The sequence below is a fragment of the Muscardinus avellanarius genome, assembly GCF_963383645.1.
Source record: "Muscardinus avellanarius genome assembly, chromosome: 17".
Lineage (NCBI taxonomy): Eukaryota > Metazoa > Chordata > Mammalia > Rodentia > Gliridae > Muscardinus > Muscardinus avellanarius.
Window position 1 is genome coordinate 28,969,281 of NC_137803.1, and position 18,758 is coordinate 28,988,038.

General features: G+C 48.9%; 1 protein-coding gene across 3 annotated transcripts in view; it reads left to right on the forward strand.

Annotated features, from left to right (window-relative positions):
- Positions 1-1,224: 1,224 nt before the first annotated feature.
- Positions 1,225-18,758, forward strand: part of LOXHD1 (lipoxygenase homology PLAT domains 1) — a gene marked incomplete at both ends in the record, with an annotated part of 168,985 nt that continues 151,451 nt past the window's right edge. For all 3 annotated transcript variants that reach the window (XM_080714787.1, XM_080714788.1, XM_080714789.1), the window contains 3 exons: positions 1,225-1,354; positions 8,664-8,778; positions 16,193-16,273. In XM_080714787.1, coding sequence (XP_080570913.1) covers positions 1,225-1,354; positions 8,664-8,778; positions 16,193-16,273 — 326 coding nt within the window. The remainder of the gene's footprint in view (positions 1,355-8,663; positions 8,779-16,192; positions 16,274-18,758) is intronic.

Genomic DNA, 18,758 nt, shown 5'->3' on the forward strand with positions numbered 1-18,758 from the left:
TCCCCGCGCTTGGGAGGCTGAGACAGGAGGAGCGCACGGGTTCGAAGGCAGCCTCAGCTATTTAGTGAGGCTCTCAGCAACTTAGTGAGACCCTGTTTCCAAATGAAATATAAAATAAGTCTGGGAGTATAGCCCGGAGGTAGAAAGCCTCTGGGTTCCACCCCCAGTACCACACACACACACAAAAAAGCTAGGATATAGCTCTGGGTTCAATCACAAGTATCTCTCTCTCTCTCTCTCTCTCTCTCACACACACACACACACACACACACACACACACACACACACACACACACAGTCTAGTGATGGTAGGAGACCTTTCCCTGCTGATGAAGTGATGTTCGAATAGGCCTCTGAAAGTGCAGGGAGTGATATGGGTAAACTGAGAGCTCTTGGCAAGGCAGATGCCGGTGAATCTGGCTTAGCCTGGCCGGCATTCCTGGGGTCCCTTGAGGATAAGTGGGCCTCCCCCGGGTCCCTGGCTCTGGCCTCGCAGCCCACGAATCATGTCTACATAACTGCTGCATGGGTCCTCTGGGTGCTGGTGAGGCGCCGGCTCTCCCCTGGAAGGGGCACTTCCTGAAGCCAGCAGTCTGGAGTTGCTGGACTCAGGAGGGCACGAGAAGGATCCAGTAAGAACTCTGCCCGCAGAGTAAGATGATCAGAAGTCATGAATAATGAAGAGAAATGGAGCCCTCTGAGCCCAGGGAGCTTGGCCGGCTCTGGGGCTCTGCCCTCCTTAGGAGAGCCTCTGGGTCGATGTTCAGAGCTGGGGGGGGGGGCATCACCTGGGCAGGGGGGGGGGCTTGCCCCTGAAGTGGCCTGGAGGAGTCCCAGGAGGCTCCTGCTGTGAGGCCAGGTGGGAACAGCTGTCTCTCGAAGCTCCCTGTCACCTGAGTCTCCCAGAGGGGGAGGGATAGGAGGAAGGAGGACTGCCTGCTTCACCCTCATGCATAAGTGATGAAGCCCAAGGAGAGCCCCAGGGCAGGTGCAGAGCCGGAGAGGGGGCTGGAAGGAGGAACAGGGCCAGGAAGGGCAAAAAAAAGGTACTGAGGTCTTCTCAAGGGCCAGAGAGGAGGAAGGAGGAGGAGCAGGGCTTTGGGGTAGGGGACCTGGGCTAGATCTGAAGCCACAGGAGGGGCCGTGAGCTCCCCAGCTCAGGGAGCGAGAGGCCCAGACAGACACACGTGAGCCCGTGGGTACCAGCCAGGGGCAGCCGGCACGATGATGCCCCAGAAGAAGAAGAGGAGGAAGAAAGACATCGACTTCCTGGGCCTGTATGAGGAGGAGCTGCTGAACTACGCATCTGAGGATGACGAGGGCGAGCTGGAACACGAGTACTACAAGGCCAGAGGTGCGTCCCTCGGGGGGCTGCTCCGGTGCACGAACCTGCCCTCAGTCTCGGCAGTGGTTTTGGGGTTCCTATGTCACAACCCGCTTGGAGGGAGCTGGGTGGGCACCGTGTGAGGGTCCTCATGGTACAGGAGGTCAGGCAACGTGCCTGTAGGCAGAGATCTGGTGAGCCAGAATAGACTAGGACCGCAGAGCCCCACACTCTCCAGCTGCTGGACATCCCAGGAGCAGCACTTCATCCTGGCCCCTTAGATGTGGCTTGCATCAGGCAGACTGCCCTGAATGGCCTGGGGCCTTGTTCTATGCTGCTGCCCACCACATTTAAGGGGGAGGAGTGCTTTGATTTTATTCAGTTCTTAGTGGTTCTGCTGTTGCATGCAAATCTGAGGCACTGGGCTTGCAGCCTCCGCCGTCCTGAATTTTACGATGGCGAGGTGCTGCTTATTTGTCCTGATCCTTGTCACCCAGCGCAGACCCAGCTCAGAGGGGTGGTCACAGCTGTGGTACTTCAGGAGGGGCTCAGGAAGGCCCCTTCCCAGGTGCAGCGTCCTGGGCATCTCCTGGGGGTGTAGAAGACGGAAGGGGCTAGAGCAAGAGAGGGTGGCCACCTCCTGCCACGCGTGTCCTGAGCTCTGTCCAGCTAGTGTGGGAGGAGCTCCGAAGGCCGGTAGCCTTCCAGAGAGTGCAGGCATTCTCAGCTCCCACGGGGATTCTCCCCAGCGCACATGGCTGCTGGCAAGAACATTCTAGCATTTAGATAGCGCCCCTGTTCACTCTGTTCAGGGGTCTGTGCCTCAGTATGAAAATAATGGTCTCTTTCTTACTTATTTGGAAACTCTCTCCCATCCATTCTTGCATTTGACCCTTATGATCCCTGAGAACAGTCACGACAGGTGTGACTCGTCCCTTTTAACAGATGGAGGGCCGAGGTGCTGCAAGGTCACAAGGGGGATAGAGGACAAGAACTGCAAATACCCTTTCCTAACACCGTCCCTCATCTCATCTTCCAGTGCTGCCAAATGAAATTATGCACCATGTACAGGGAACTGTGCTAAGCACTTTAATCATATTAACCAATTTCGGGTGTATTATTAAGGTCAGGATCCCGAGGCATAAACAGGTGAGGTAACTTGCTCAGGATCACACGTTTGTAAGTAGCAGAGTCAGGATTTGAGTCTTGCTTGACTGGCTGCTCCTTCGTCCTGTGCTGCCCAGTCTCAACTGTGGTAAACTAGCCAGGGAAGATCAAGTGGGGGGCAGGTGCTGAGACCCAGTGCTCTCTGGTCTGCTGTGGGGCCCTGGTTGGAAATGTGGTCTATGCTGATCATAACTACATGCTGCGCTCCAGCTGCATGGGGCTGTCCCCTTCTTACTTTTTTAATATTTACTTTTTATTATTCAAAAGTCAAATGTGTTATTTTTAGATCATCCATCCTTAATTTTGATTTAATGTACTGTCATTCCTCAAGATGTGAAATTTCAGACTCTCTTTGCAATACTAACTTCACGCCCCCTCTTACTTCTAAAAGGTCTGGTCTCCCACCTTTGAGCTCTGGGGTCTAGTAGTTCATGAAAAGTCTTGGTGAGTGTGAGGAGGAGGAATATGAGCAGGGGAAGGCCCAGGTGCTCCTTCTTCAGGGCCTCCTTCTGGCTACACTAGAGTTCATTGGCAGCCAGAGGGAGGAGAGCACCTCTCACAAAGCTCTGAGCGCTGCCTGAGCCTGGCGCCTGTGTCTGCCTTCTGACGGAGATGGATCCTGATGGGAAGACAGTGACTTATACCAGAACCCTAAAATTGAAGGGGTCTCAGAAGCCATTCTGCATAGGGTTCTACCCCCAGGGTATCTCCTCTCCCGCATCCCAGGCAGGGGTCAACCAGCATCACTTGGGATACATGTCAAGGCAGCCACAGTAGGAGGCTATTAATGGATAGTGATGATGATTATGATGACAATAGTGGTGATCATGGTGGCGGTGTGATGACAGTGGTAGTGATTATGATGGTGGTTGTAATGATAATAGTGGAGAAGATTGTGGTGGTAGTGATGATGATGGTGGTGATGATGGTGATGGTAGCGATGATGATGGTAATGATGGTGGTGGTGATGATGGTGGTGGTGGTGATAATTGCGGTGATTATGATGGTAGTGGTAATGAAAATGATGGTGATGATTGTGGTAGTGATGATGATGGTAGTGATGATGTGATGATGATGCTGATGGTGATGGTGGTAGTGATGATGCTGATGGTGATGATGATGGTAGTGACAATGGTGATGATGATGGTGGTGGTGGTGATGGTGATGGTGGTGGGGGTGATGGTGATGGTGATGATGCTGGTGATGATGGTGTAGTGATGATGGTAGTAGTGGTGATGATGGTGGTGGTGGTAATGGTCATGGTGATGGTGGTGACAGTGGTAGTGATGATGGTGGTGGTAATAACTGTAGTGGTGGTGATAATGTGATAGATAGTGACAATGGCGACTGTTTATGGGATTTGTATCTTCTCATTCAACTGTGAGAGTGTCCATAAGATGAATTCCCAGAAATGGAAGTGTTAGGTCAATGAGCATGCATATTTAAAACTTTGATTTACTCCTTACCACAATCTTTCCAGGAAAAAAATTATTCACATTTCAGAGAAAGGAGTCTTAGTAAGAAATTCAGTTGAAATCACATAGCCAATAATGATAGAAGTGGGATTGGGATCCTGGTTAGCTTAGTTCCATTGTCCTTATTAGTATCATTGATTATTTCATTCATTCGTTTATTCAGTCCAGGCAACCGTTTGTTGAGGGATCTGTGTGGAGCACCTCCCCAAGACAGGCTTTATGCTAGGAGCAACATTATATTGCCTTTGGCAGTTCTATATGCAGACCAGGGGACTTTATTAGTTGGGGTCCTTCCTTCTGGAATCAAATAGAATTTTGTTTTCCACATGATTTTTTGATTTTCACACGCTGATTCTTCAGCTATCTGAATTGATTTTTTAGATTAAAATTTAAAATGAAGGAATAATATAGATGCAGCACAAACTCATAAAGGTACAGAGTGATGGATTTACACCTGGACACGATTGTGTAATCACTGTTCAGATCAGAATGTGGAGCATTTCCAGCCCTCACCAAACTCCTCCACACTCCTTCCCAGGGCCAACATCCCTTCTGAACCTATCATGGTAGATTAGCCCTCTCTGTTCTTGAACTTCATATGAACGGAATCATACAGTGTATTCTTTAATGCGTCTGTCTTCTCTTTGACTCAGCATTACATGTGAGGGATTTATCCTTGTTCTGATGCATTTCTATTGGTGAGCACTATTGCATCTTATAAACACGTCAATCATCATCTATTTAAAAACCCTTTCATTGAAGGACATTTGGGTTATTTCCATTTTTTTGACTATTATGAGTAAAGCTGCTAAAAACCTTGTACACATCTTTGATGGACTCAGGCACACATTTTTTTCCCTTGGATTTATAATTGGCAGTATAACATCTGGGACATGGGGTGAACATGTTTGTCCACCAGCGCTTGTATCAGTGTATGTATCCACCCTCATCTGTGACTGACAGTAGCCCTACCTTCTTGCTGATACTTGATAATGTCAGCCTTCTTAATTTTAGCCATTCTGGTGGGTGTATGGTGGTATTTTACTGTATTTTCAATTTGAATTTCTCTGGTAAATAATGGTGCTGAGCACTCTTCCCTATTTTTTTATTTTTTGTGGTACTGAGAATGGAACCCAGGGGCATTCTACCTTCAAGCTACATCCCAGCTCATTTTTAAAATTCTTTATTTTTAAACAGGATCTCAGAAGGCTGGATGTGAATGGCAATCCTCCTGTCTCAGCTTCCCAAGTACTGGGATTACAAGCATGTGTCACCACACCCGGCTACTTTTTCCTGTTTTTATTGACCATTTGGATATTCTCTTTGGTGACATGTCTGTTTAAGCCTTTTGTACATTTTTAACTCTACTAAAGTCTAATGTACTTACAAGAAAGTGCATCTATTTTAAATGTTCTCTTTGGTTAGTGCTACACCCAGATAACCACCAGCAAGTCGATAAATAGAACATACACCTTAAGGACTCAGAGTTTCTTTGTGTGTCTTCCCAGTCAGTTCCCTGTTCCCAAACACAAGCAGCCTCTCTTCTGCTTTCTGTTACAATAAATTAGATTCATATTTTACAGACTTTCCTATAAATGGCATTATATGTTTATTTGGCATTTTGTGTCTGGCTTTTGCTCAGTCAGCATATGTGCTTGAGATGCATTCACACTGTGTGTGTTGGTAGTTCACTCATTTTTATTGCCGGGTGGTGTTCTGTTATATGGATATAGCATGGCTTATTTACCCATTCGCCTGTTGATGGGCTTTTAGGTTCTTTCTAGTTTGTGTCTATCAGAAATAAAGCTACTATGACTATTTTGTTCAAAGAACTTTTTGTGGACAGGTTTTCATTTCTCTTGGCTCAATACCTAAAAGATATTTTGGATCTTATAATAAATGCGTGTTTATCTTTTTACAAGGGTTACCTATTTAAAAATTATGTAGTCTGTCTTTTTCTTATTTATTTGTGTAAATACTTTATATCTCCTGGGTATGAGTTCTAATATTGGCTATATGCATTCCAAATATTATCTCTTAAGCTGTGGCTTGATTTTTCATTCTCCTGATGGTCTTCATTAAAATTAAGTCCAAGCCGGGCATGGTGGTGCACTCTTGTAATCCCAACATTTGGGAGGCAAAGACCAGAGGTTGGCAGTTCGCGGACAGCCTCAGCTACTTAGTGAGGCCCTTTGCAACTCAGTGAGACCCTGTTTCAAAATAAAAAGACTAAAAACTAGGGCTGGGGGTGTAGCTCGGAGGTACAATGCCCCTGGGTTTCATCCCTGGTACTGAAAAAAAAATTAAGTCCAATTGGTCAATTTATTTCTGGCTAGTGTCCTATTGAATAAAGTAAGTGTATACCTCTGAATTAGCAGTTGGTATAATTTCCTCATCCTTTTTCTGTACCCCAAACTTTCCTTTTCTCCAAATCTAGCATCATCCCCAGACATCTATACCATCTCTCATGAAATGTGGCTCAAGAATTTTCATCAGGCTGGCTATTATTCTGTAAACACTTTGTTTGGAAAAGCTCTCATGTGTAGCAAACCATGTAAGCAGCTTCAGGCCCCAGAGCCGTAGCCAGCAGGGTCCTGGAGGGGAGAGCTGGAGGGTCATTTGCTTATCAGGATCCCCTGTGGTGTAGACTATGAAGGATCAAGGCTCTGGGTATCATAAGGAGCCACACACACGTGTACCACTTCCTCTCCCCCCTCACAGTGCCTTGATGGGGCTTCAGATCCAGAGAGAGCAAAAGTTCCATTCGTCCCCAAATGCTGCTGCTGTTGCTCATCACAGGCCTGAAAGGACCACATTAGAGTTCGTGGTGCTCCTGAAAGGCTTCTGGAGCAGACACGCATCATCTTGTGCCTGTTAGTTGAGTTAACATCCTGTCTGCCAAAGGAACAAGCTGCTAGCTCCTGGAGCTGAGATGGGCTTCTCTGCATAAACAGTAGCTTAAAACAAAGAGGGGCTATTTACTGAGTATCTTATATCCCTCTGTCTACGCTCTCTTTAATTCCCAGAACAGCTCTGCAAACCAGGTGTTATTATCCAGCATTACAGGGGCTTGGCATTTGTCCAGGGTCATCCTGCCCCTAGGGAGGAGCCAGTGGCTACCCCAGATCTCTGTAGCATAGAAGTGCAGCAGCCTACACGGGCTGGTGGCCCACCACGGTATAAGTGGCACCTGTAACACACCTGCTACAGGCTTGGTGCACAACAGATACTCAAAAAAGTGTTTGTAGCCCTCACCCCCCACCCCCCAGCATTGTCATTTGCACCTGGGACAAATCACCTCTGTAGAATGAACTCTAAATTGATAGGTTTGAATAATGAATGTTCCCCCCCCCCCCGCCAAATCCTCTTAATTAGCTGAGCTTCCTCAAGAAAGCTCAAATATACTCAGCAACTGGCTGGTGACCTGCTCTAAAAACACTGGAAGTAGGAATGATAATAAATTGGCTTAATCATCAAATGCAATAATATACCGGAAGTCCCTAGCTTAGGGCTAGGCACACAGAAAGCAATCAGTCAATATTACATGTGACTACAATTGCTAAGCATTGGTGTTAATACATTCCCACCATGTGGTGGACACCTGCCAGGTGCCCTCAATATTTCAAACACCTTGCTGGTTCCCCTATCGTGAATTCCACCCTCCCAATGCAAGGTCGTTTTCTTTTGCTTGGTCTCCCTGGCAGCACACATGGGCTGGTTGGTTGTCCCAGTGCAAGGCTGATTCAGAAGTGGACCTCTTTGTAAAATGGGCTGGGGACCTGTCTTTTAATTTGGAGACAGGAGTAGCCGGGTGGAGAGGGGATTCGGCTGTTTCTAGTTCTTGGCAGATGTGGCAGGGCTCTAGGGTGGCTGGCAGCAGCAACCCTCCCTAATCAGGTCTGTGCTGTGATTCTGGGAGTTGATTTTGGAAGTGGATTTAGGGCACGTGCCACCTGCCTTGCCAACACTTCTGCTAACTGTCTAATATCCCTAACCACACTGCTCGTTAACCTGGTTGTATCGGGTCCCGCTGCAGCAGAATTCAGATGGACTCTTGCTTCCTCCCTGCAGCTAGCAGGCAGGGCTCTTATGATACTGATGCGCTGGTAAGAAGTGTAGACAGCAAACAGAATGAGCTTCAAAGGGACGAAGAGAGGGAACTCAGTGTTGCTGCCAAAGAGAGACCCTGGCAAAGCTCTGTACACCCAACCTTGGGTGGCTTCTCCTGAGGCAGAGGGGGCAATGCCCGGGTGGTTGTGGGAGGTGAGGGCTGGCTGTGGCTGCCTTGTGTAGAAGGCAGAGGGAGTTAGGAGCCAGTTGCAGTCTCTAAAGAAGGCCACACCTTGGAGGGTTTCAGTGTGCTGTGCTGAGAGGATCACAGATTGAGCATTGGGAGAGACCTTGGACTGATCTCTAGCACTGACACTGAGCAGGGTGTACTGGACTTATCCATCTCAACTTTTTGATTTCTCATCTTCAAAAGGAGTTTTGCGGTATGTTGAGGTTTGAATCTTGCATCCGAAGCTGATGTGGGTCTGATCCTGGCTTAGAGGCTTGCAAGAGCCTAGCAAGTTTCCCAAGGTCCTTTGTGCTTGGGCATCCCTGCAGGGCTGCCAGGGGCTCTGTTTCTCCAAGCCTGGACAGGATTCTGGGTTCTCTTCTGAGCCTGTGATCTGTCTTCTTCCTTCCTCCTCCAGTGTATGAGGTGGTCACAGCCACAGGGGATGTTCGTGGTGCAGGGACAGATGCCAACGTCTTCATCACCATTTTTGGAGAACATGGGCTCTCTCCCAAGCTCCACCTCACCAGCAAGTGAGTACCACTTTGACCCTGGGGGAGGGGGAGAGGTGTTTCTGGGGTGTTAGTCTTGGTTGATGATGTTCTGGAACCCAAGGATAGCCTTCTGTTTGGGGAGAAGGCTTATTAAGTGTTGAGGGGCATCTAACAAAAGACCGGATATCAGCCATGGATTCCCCAGTAATCTCCTGTCAACCTTTCTCAGCCCTCTCTGGATTTTGTGAACACTAATGTCTAATTTGTACCTCCCCAAAATTCACAGTCTGTCCCTTAAGGTGAGAAAATAAATACTCAAGATCAAGAAACCTGGTCTGGCTTTCCACCAGTTCCATGTAATTTGGTCAAAGCTCACTGTATACAAGGCCTTGGCTTCTGCATATATCATCACAGGGTTGTAGGGAAGATGGCGCCTGTGAGGGAACCATGAGTTTAAAATGCTCTGCACCAGGGTCTCACTGGGACCCGCATCGTAGTAAACCTGCCCGCCAGCTATGCACACCAGCATATGGATCCTGTGTGTGCTTTAGTGTGCATGTCTCTGTGCATGCACTGTGTACCTTGTGTCTGCCACTTTATCATAGCCGTCTCCCGCTCCCCACTCAGGGCCAGGAGTGCTTTAGTCTCCCCGTCTCCCTGCACACGTACACACAGAGAGGCACACACAACCCCCGCCCCCAGCACGTTAGCAGAATCATGAATTTCAGAGATGGCTAGGAGCCTTAGGAATAATCTGGTCCATTAGTTTCCAGTCCATGCTGAGTGGACAGGGACTTGGCCAGCCGACTCTAGGCCCACAGTGCCATCTTTCAGAGCACCTCTGCTTGTGGACCTTACCCACTGAGTTTCTGGGCAGGGTCCGACTTGAAAGTTCCACAGCCAAGAAGCACTTGAAACCATTGATCTATTCTAACCCACTTGTGGGGAAAACGAGGTCTAGAGGGGACAGAGAGAAGCTCAGAGCCATGGAGATTTTTGATGGGGAAGCTGGTCCTGGACCTACTGGACATTATACTTGACCACACAGGTCTGTGGCCCTTTGGAGTGCAGGAGACACCCCTCAGAGCCCACTGGGGGTTTAGGTGTGGCCACTGGAGTTTATGGCCTGGCACCTCCAGGAGTGGCAGAGGAAGCTTTGTAAAGTGGGAATGGGGCGTCCCCTGGCCAGGAGACTCTGGCTCTGCCTTGTGGGTTGACCAGGCCCCAGGCCTGTGCTTGCCCCGAGGTGGGCTGTGACATGGACACGGCCGCGCAGACACAGGCGTAACGTGCTGTTTTGTCCATTTCTGCAGAACAGGGTACCCGCCTCCTTGTACTGCTCACACTGCCTGTGACTCGCTTGTGGAAGTCTTTCCCTCCAGTGATGTGGGCACGGTAAAGGGAATACATGAAATACCCATCCTTTTTGCCATGCGTCCTCCCAGTGTGCACTGCGGGAGGGAGGAGCCACTAGTGCAGGAGCGTTGATGGGGATGGGGTGCTGGCCTTTTTTAAATATAAAGACCCCTTTGTCCTTGCTGTCCTTCCTCCTTCCATGCATCCAGCATCCTCAGATTCCTCCTCTCCATCTTTTTTACTTGCCAAAACATCCTCTCAGGAAGGCCCCAGTGTGAAGGGTCGTCATCTTTCCTGTCTCAGGGGTCAGCATGTCAGCCCTCCATCTCATGGGGAAAGGGTAAAAAGGAATAAAGTTTGAAAGAGCGGGCAGGGCCAAGAGAGCAGCTGGCTTCTCCAGGCTCCAGAGTCAACAGTTCCAGTGACCGGGAGGCCGCTGTTGGGGCCCTGCCTAGATCTGCGTCAGGCTCAGGTGAGGGAGCAAGAGCCCGGGTCTGGCCAGGACCCAATCCAGCTGGTCAGGAGGGCTCGATGGCAGCGCTGTGGGCATAGGTGAGGTATCAGCGGTGGTGCTGGGGAGGTGGAGAGGGTGCACGGGGAGGTGGCTGTGGCCGCAGGATGAGAGCCAAGGGCAGGTTGGCTTGGTCTGCTAGCAGGCCTGCTTGGCCTTTGTGCAGTTAGAACTCAGCAAATGCCTGAATGAGACTCCACAGGGAGGGGTGCAACGTGGACCCCCAGACTTAAAAAGGATCATTTGGACTGAGAGGAAGAGTGTGTGAGAATCCAGGGGCAGCAGGGGCACCTGCAACTGGACCTGCAAGGCCACTGTGGGGGCAGAGGGGAGGCAGGTGGGGAAGGTGGGAGGCCTTGCTTGAAAGCTGATGCCCAGCTTACAGTGGCAGCCAAGATCATCTGACCTGAGTGTCAATGAGGAAGGAAGAGGCCAGAGTCCGATTGCACCAAGAACTGAGAAAGGCTACAAAAAAATTGCATAGATTCAGTTCCTGTCATCTGAGACCCTTTCAATTCAAGATGGAAACTGGGAGGCGAGCAGGGGAGCAGTGCTTTCTGAGGGGTTCCAGGGTGCCTGCAACCCGAAACAGATGGCAGACAAAGTATCCTTGCTCTGAGACACAGGTGCAGTTAGGTGAGGCCATCACCATGCCCACCTTGAGCTTGGGGTCTCACAGTCTCCTCCAATCTCATCATCAGTGATTCCCTCCTCTCCACACTCAAACCATCACTAGTTCAGCATGTCACCTGGAACCCAGCATCTTGCCCCCCCACCCCCCCACACACCATTTTTTTTCTTTTGTGGTACTGGGGATGGAACCTAGGGGAATTCTACCTCCAAGCTACACCACCCCCAGCCCTATTTTTTTAGTCTTTTTTTTTTCTTGCAATACTGGGAATGGAACCCCGGGACATTCTACCTCTGAGCTACACCCCCAGCCCTATTTTTTATTCTTTATTTTGAAACAAAGTCTGACTAAGTAGCTGAGGCTGGCCTTGAACCTGCGATCCTTCTGTCTCAGCCTCCCAAGTACTGGGATTACAAACGTGCACCACTACGCCCGACTATTCTTTTATTTTGAAACAGAGTCTCACTGAGTTGTGAAGGGCCTCACTAAGTAGCTGAGGCTGTCCGCTCTGCGAACCACAATCTTCCTGTCTCAGCCTCCCAAATGCTGGGATTACAAGTGTGCTCCACCATGCCTGGCTACATTTTTTTTTTTTTTTTTTTTTTTTTTTTTGGTGGTACTGGGGTTCCTGAAAGCCCTTCTACTTCCAGGTTACACTCCCAGACCTATTTTATATTTTTTATTTGGAAACAGGGTCTCTTAAGCCAGCATGACTGGCTTCGAACCTGCGCAATCCTCCTGTCTCCGCCTTCCAGGCGCGGAGATTACAAGTGTGCGCCACCACGCCCGGCTTACAATTTTTTTTTTTATAAGAGACTTCTTTGGTAGCCCAGGTAGAGTTCATGTCACACTTACATAAATAACTTAAAATGAAACACTAGACCTAGTGTTAAAATTCAACCAGAACCTTTCTTGGAATTTCTCCTGACCCCTTGCTCCATGGCCTTGAGCCACTTCTCCCTCTCCCTCTCCCTCTCCCTCTCCCTCTCTCTTCCCTCTTTCTCTCTCTGCCTTGCCCTTGACTCCTGTTCATTCCTGTATATCTAGCCCTCACCTTCCACTCCTAAAAGGCTCAGCAGGACCCCCCTCCCCAATACAAAATAATCCCCACCCCAAGAACATTGACATCTGGTGTTAGAATGAAGATTCTTTCCACTTTTGTGGTCTGGTGTCTAAATTCCTTGGTACACACTAGACTCTTTAGGAAAGAAATGTGATACATTCTCTTAGCTTCCCCAGTATGTGAACTTCCACCCTGACCCCATCCCAGCGAAGTGCCAACAGCAATGGTTCCCAGAGGAAGCCCCATCTTCTGGAATCCCTGTTCCCTTCCTGTTACACAGAACCACTCCTAACACTGGGTCACGTGTGTTCAGGGTATGGCAAAAGGATGGGATCTCATGTATCTTCTGGAACACAGTTCTCCTGCTGAGAACTCACCATCTGAGAGTGTCAGAGAATGCCTGGCATTTTAGTCTGTCGGCTCTGGTTGGCAGCTAAAATGCCTGATGCAGCCTGCACGGGCTCTCAGGGCGGGTCCTGCCTCATGGCAGCACAGGCCGGGGCCAGCGCCGCAATTAGCTGTTATCTGAGGATGGACCAGAAGCCACGGCGGGACCCACCTCCCACGGGGAATGTGAAGAGCCTCTATTCCTAGCTTTTTCTTTGCCCGGAGACCTGTGCTTGGCAGTATCTGCTCTACCCCCCGGTCTGTTTTCTAAAACCCACAGGGATTCGGATGTACCACAAGTGGACATTTTGGAATCTGACCTGGAGTGGTAGGGTCTGGGGCTTGTTTGGCCCTAAGTAAAAGGCAGGTGGAGCTAACCTCTGCAGCCCTTTCTCTTAGAGAAGAGAGACAGACAGACAGACAGACAGACACACCCGGCACATAGAAGGAGAAGTTGGTCTCCATTTTGAGAGCACCGGGAAATCTTCCTTCTTAGCTGATGCTACCCCGAGATGGCAAGGCGGACGGGCTCCATCTGCCTCGGCTCCTGCCCGTCCTGGCAGATCTTTCTTCCCCCGTCTCCCTGCTTCCACATCATTTCCCCCCCCCAAGAGAGTGTGATGCCATGGGCTTGGTTATTTACCAGACACATTGGAACTTTCCATGGGTACAGGGCTCCCCTTGGTTGAAGATGGCTCTCGGAGCTTCCCTTCCAGAGGGGCCCTAGAAAACCAGCTGCTTTCCTTCTAAGTCACACCTCATCTGTGGCTAAAAATGGGAACGCCTGCCCTTCTCTTCCTCTACTCAGGGGTGGCAGCTGCTCCCCAAATTCCATGCACCCTGAGAAGAGGAAGCTTGGCAACCTTCAAACCTTCCCAAGAACTTATCCCTGGCAACCCGTGGCAAAAGTAGGGGTGGGGGAGAGGGAGGGGAGGCGCCCCCAAACCAAAATGTACTTTATTTCATAATTACAAAAACAATATGTGCTCCTTTTGGAAATTTTGAAATAATACAGACAAGAACAAATAACAAACACTTTGTCCTAGTCTGAGCACCTAGACTTGACATTTTTGTATAAATCCTTCTACTCTTCACTGTTTTTAAATGGAGATGGTGTCCTGTTTGTATCGTTCTGTTCATATGTCCATTTTAATCTGATTTTCTTTTAAGCTTACATCAGAAACCTGTTTCTGTTTCATTAAATATTTTTATAATAGAATTTTTAATGGCTGCAAAATATACCATGATATAGTTTCTGGAGGTATCCTTAGGGTCTTTATTTGATGAAGAAACTCTCGTCCATTTATTCTATAACCAAGTTTCCTTGCCTTAAAGAGAAAATACCATGTATTCATTTCTTTGTTTCTCATTCACACAATCCTAGTGAACAAATCTTGACATCCATGTACTTTCCATGTTATTTAATAGCTGCTGTGTCTTTAGACCAAAACCTACGTGTGTTGTTGTTTTCCCTTGGAAGCAGGATTTTCATATCAGCCAGACCCTCACCAGTGCTGGTTTGGTTTAGTTTCTCTTAAGTGTTGGATCCGGGAAGTATATTTTCCTAGGAAGGAGATCATCTGGTTCTTCATGGAGAAGAACCATTTTCCTTGCTCTTCCTCAAGCGCTAACAGACGACATTCGTTCGTATTTCTGATGCCAGTGATGGAGTAAAGATCACGCCCAATGTTGCTTTGGCTTTTCTCCTCCTCCAGGGGTGGGACCCACCTGAGCTCAGGCGCAGGCTGCAAAGCCCAGAGTCTCCTTCGCACTCCAGCAAACCCAGAGGGCTCGGCCACTCTGCTCCTCCCTTCTCTGTGTCCAGGCTGCTCCTCTGGAGCCTGTTGGCCCAACAAGGCTGCTCAAGACTCTCCTGAGCTCTACTGTGCTTTAGGAGAGCCTAGGCCCTGTCCCATGCAACTTCATCCCAAGGAAACTTACCCTTGGGTAGATTATTTGCCAAAGTGGGTCTGTTTGCAGAATCCCAGCTTCTGGATTCTATAGAATCTGAAGAGCCTTCTGTTGCTGAGTTTGAGCCTTGTTGCCTTGGGAAGAAGGCCTTTCACGTTCCCCTTTATTTTGAAACACACTCTAATAAAAAGGATGTTACTAAATTTCTGTTGCTGCAACATATACCCTAGAAAAACAAGCATAAAGAGAAGAAAGGTTTGCATTGGCGCACGGTTTTAGAGATTTCAGTCCCAGGTTGGTTGGCACCACTGCTTTTGGGTCTGTGGCAAGGCAGTGCACCCTAGCAGGAATGAATGGTGAAGGAAGCTTCTCACCTACTGACAGCTGGGAAGCAAAGAGAGAGACAGGAAGAGACTGGGTCCTAGCAACCCTTTCAAGGACATGGCCCCAGTGATCTAACTCCCTCCCACAAGGCTCCACCTCTTTTTTTCCCTTTGCACTGCTAGGGCTTGAACCTAGAGTCTTGGGCATGGTAGGTGGGTGCTATATTCCCAGCTTTAGGCCTTACAGGTTGCATCACCTCCTAATAGTACCATGGGCTGGGATCTGAGCCTCTAACACATAGGCTTTGGGGAAGCACTCTAGATCCAAATCATAGCATAGCACAGGTCTTCTACAGTTTTCTCCTGAGCTGTCTGCTCCTTCTGAAAGCCCCAGCCAGAAGCACAGAGGGAGATTCATGCTCTTAGGCCCAAAGGGTTCAACTTCAGGGCAGGAAGAGCTACTAGCAGCCCGAGGCTCCAACGGCGGCAGTCCTGGCCCACACAGAGGACAGAGCAGATGGCAACAGGACTGGAGATTCTGAGGCACAGCGGCCGCAGCCCTCCTGTGTCTGAGCGGGTTGATTCAAGATGCTCCGGAGTTTGGCAGTCCTGTGCACTGCACTGCTGAAGGCACAGGTGGATTCTCCTCTGTTCGTACTGTTTGTAGGATGCCAGCTATGCGCTTCCCTCACTACCCCCGCTTCCCCCGCTGCTGGTTTGGGGTAGAACTCCCTTTCTTATTGGAATGGCAGGACCACAGGCATTCCCCAAGGCCTGCATCTGCTTGGGGCTGCCATTGCAACTCTTTCTAGCAGGAGCAGGGCAAGTAAGGGGGAGCGGCGAAGCCGCCCACAGAGCCAAGGACACCCACACATCTATCGCCTTCCTCCCTTCTCCAGCCTCCCAGCCCAGAACAACCAGCAGGCCTGGTGTCATGACTGTGGAGAGCCATGTACTGGTCCCAGTCCTGCTACCAACCAATTGTTGGTGGGGCTGTAAGATGGGGCTAATATTGCCCACTGTGCTTGCCTCAATAACTCATGGCAAAGTTCAAATGAAAACCTAGTGTGAGAGCAGGGAATGATACCAATAGACCTGGCCCTCCTCCTCTCCCACCTTGTCGGGAAGGAATCCCAGAATGGGATCTGGTTGCATGCCTTTCTTCCTGGGAGCGGATGAGGGAGGAAGAAGAAGATGCCAGCCCTTGGCTCCCCTCCTGGGCCTGTGAGCCAAGCTTGGATCTACACTGACTGTGCACATGTTCATTGCAGGAGCGAATCTGCCTTTGAGAAAGCCAACGTTGATGTGTTCCGGGTGAGAACCAACAATGTGGGCCTCATCTATAAAATCAGGTGAGGAGCTGGCCCTTGACCAGGGTGGGGGTGGAGGTAAAGGCAAATAGATTCAAAATTGACTACACTATTGATACTTTTGGGGATTGGTTACTCTCCAGGGATTACCAAAGGCCCAAATCTTTCCCTCCTATCCCATATTACAGTGCCCTAAAATCTTCCATTAGAGATTAATTTTTGTTGTTGTTAAGACAATTTGAGAAAAAATTTCACAAACTTGACATATATGCTCCAAGATCCACCATGGCACAATGCTTAAGAGCAAGACTCTGGAGTCCAGATCGTCTGGATTCAAGTCTGCTAGTTTATTAGCTCTAGGATTTGGGGAAATTTGCCTTTCCAAGCCTCAGTTTCCTCCTCTGTAATAATGGTGCCTTGTCTACAATGATCCTGGGCCTCAAAGAGTTGGTGATTAGAACTGTAACTGGCCAGCAGTAAGTGCTCAGTGAGGATCGTGTTGCAAGATGCCTTTGGCCAGGGAGCTCCCTGATCCCGTTCTCTCCGGAGAGTTTTCAAGAGTTGCATGAGGAAGGCTGACTCGATCAGCCAGGATACTGATGAAGAACTTTCAATCCCCCCCATCAAGTTGTCTCCTGTGTGTTGAGTCATGTAATATACTGAGCCATGGTCACCTGGCTAAGACCTGTGTGGATAAAGCCTTGCTGTGATGGGCCAAGGTGGGATGTTCCATGTACAGTGGGGTGGACCCCCTGGGTCCCTGCCAACCATCTCAAGTTCATGCTCATTTGTCCGAATGTTGAGGTCATCTGTGGTCTGATCTCAGAGCCTGGGCAGGGGTCAGATGTGACCTTGGTTTAGTCTTAATTTTCCTTCCTCCTCTAGAAAGTTGGGGAGCATGACCTGTCTTTGCTGGGGCATCGAGGGGCACACAAGGGCCCTGGGCACTGGCTGTATGGAGGGAAGGAATTACAAACAGAGAAAGGGATCATACAGGAAAGGTTTGGGAGGAGGTTTTGATGTGCAGGGAAAGGCAACAACACAACTAGCCGAGGTCTTCCTAGGTGCCAGGTTCTATTCCAACAGAAGCATGCATCTATGAAAAGGAAGGGCCCCAATCCATCAAGTTGTCTCCTGTGTGTTGAGTCATGTAATATACTGAGCCATGGTCACCTGGCTAAGACCTGTGTGGATAAAGCCTTGCTGTGATGGGCCAAGGTGGGATGTTCCGTGTACAGTGGGGTGGTACAGGGCCACATTCTGGGGAAGAAACTAAACACTGGGGAGCAGGGGTGGGAAAAAGATCTAGAGGGCACATTTGAAGATTCTGGATGTCTGCTGCCCCAAACAGCAGCTTCTGGACACGTGTGGCCACTGCACACGTGAAATGTGGCTAATTCAAATCAAGGTGCGTGACATATATAAAAGACAGCCAGATTTTTGAAGAATTAGTACAAGAAAAAGAATACAAAATATACCATTGGTAATTTTTTACATGGTTGTATATTGAAATTATAAGTGGAATTACATGCAATATATTATTAAAATGAATTCTACCAGCTGGGCACAGTTTGCACTTGTAATTCTAGAAACTCGGGAGGCTGAGGCAGGAAGATTGCAAGTTTGAGGCCAGACTGGGCAATTTAACAATTCAGCAAGACCCGGTTTCCAAATAAAAAAGGGTGGAAGCTGGGTGTGGCGGTGCATGTTTGTAATCTCAGCATCTGGGAGGCTGAGACAAGATTGTGGTTCACAGACAGCCTCAGCTACTTAGAGAGGTCCTTTGCAACTCAGTGAAACCCTATTTCAAAAATAAAGAATAAAAAATAGGGTTGAGGGTGTTGCTCAGAGGTAGAATGCCCCTGGGTTCCATCCCTAGTATGCAGAAAAAGGGGGAGGTAGATATGTAGCTCAGTGGTAAAGCACCCCTGGGTTCAATTCTCAGTACTGGAAAAAAAAGATGAATTCTGCCAATTTCTTTGTATCTTTCAGAATACCATAAAAATCTAAAATTACATCTATAGCTTACATTATATTTCCATGGGACAACCTGGTCTAGATGGCTCTGAAGATCCCCTGGGTGGTAGGACTAATAAAGTGTCTGCTAGTTGTGGGTGTCTGAGAGTCAGAAAGAGTGATTCAACCATCTCAGAACAATGGGAGGGGGAAACTGAGCCCCAGGGACAAGCCATGTCCTGCAAGTTAGATGGTCTACCTGGCTTCTGCTTTCTGTCATTCTCTGCCACCCATCCCCTTAGCAAGGCCTTGAACTGTCTTTTCCAACCTTGACTTCATTAAGCTTCAGGGAATGGTGTGTGCACACAGTCTGGTCAGTGGGAAGAGCAGATGATGCTTCCAGGGACCAAGGTCAGGAGGCGGCACTGACCAGACACGATGTGGAGGGGTGGGTCCAGACGGTCCCACTGTAAGCCTTGAGAATCCTGGATTTTTCCATGGGGAAAAGAGTCCTTGTAGGTAGTGTAGCAATGGACAGTATTAGCATGCACAATAATATCGACCTTGCAAA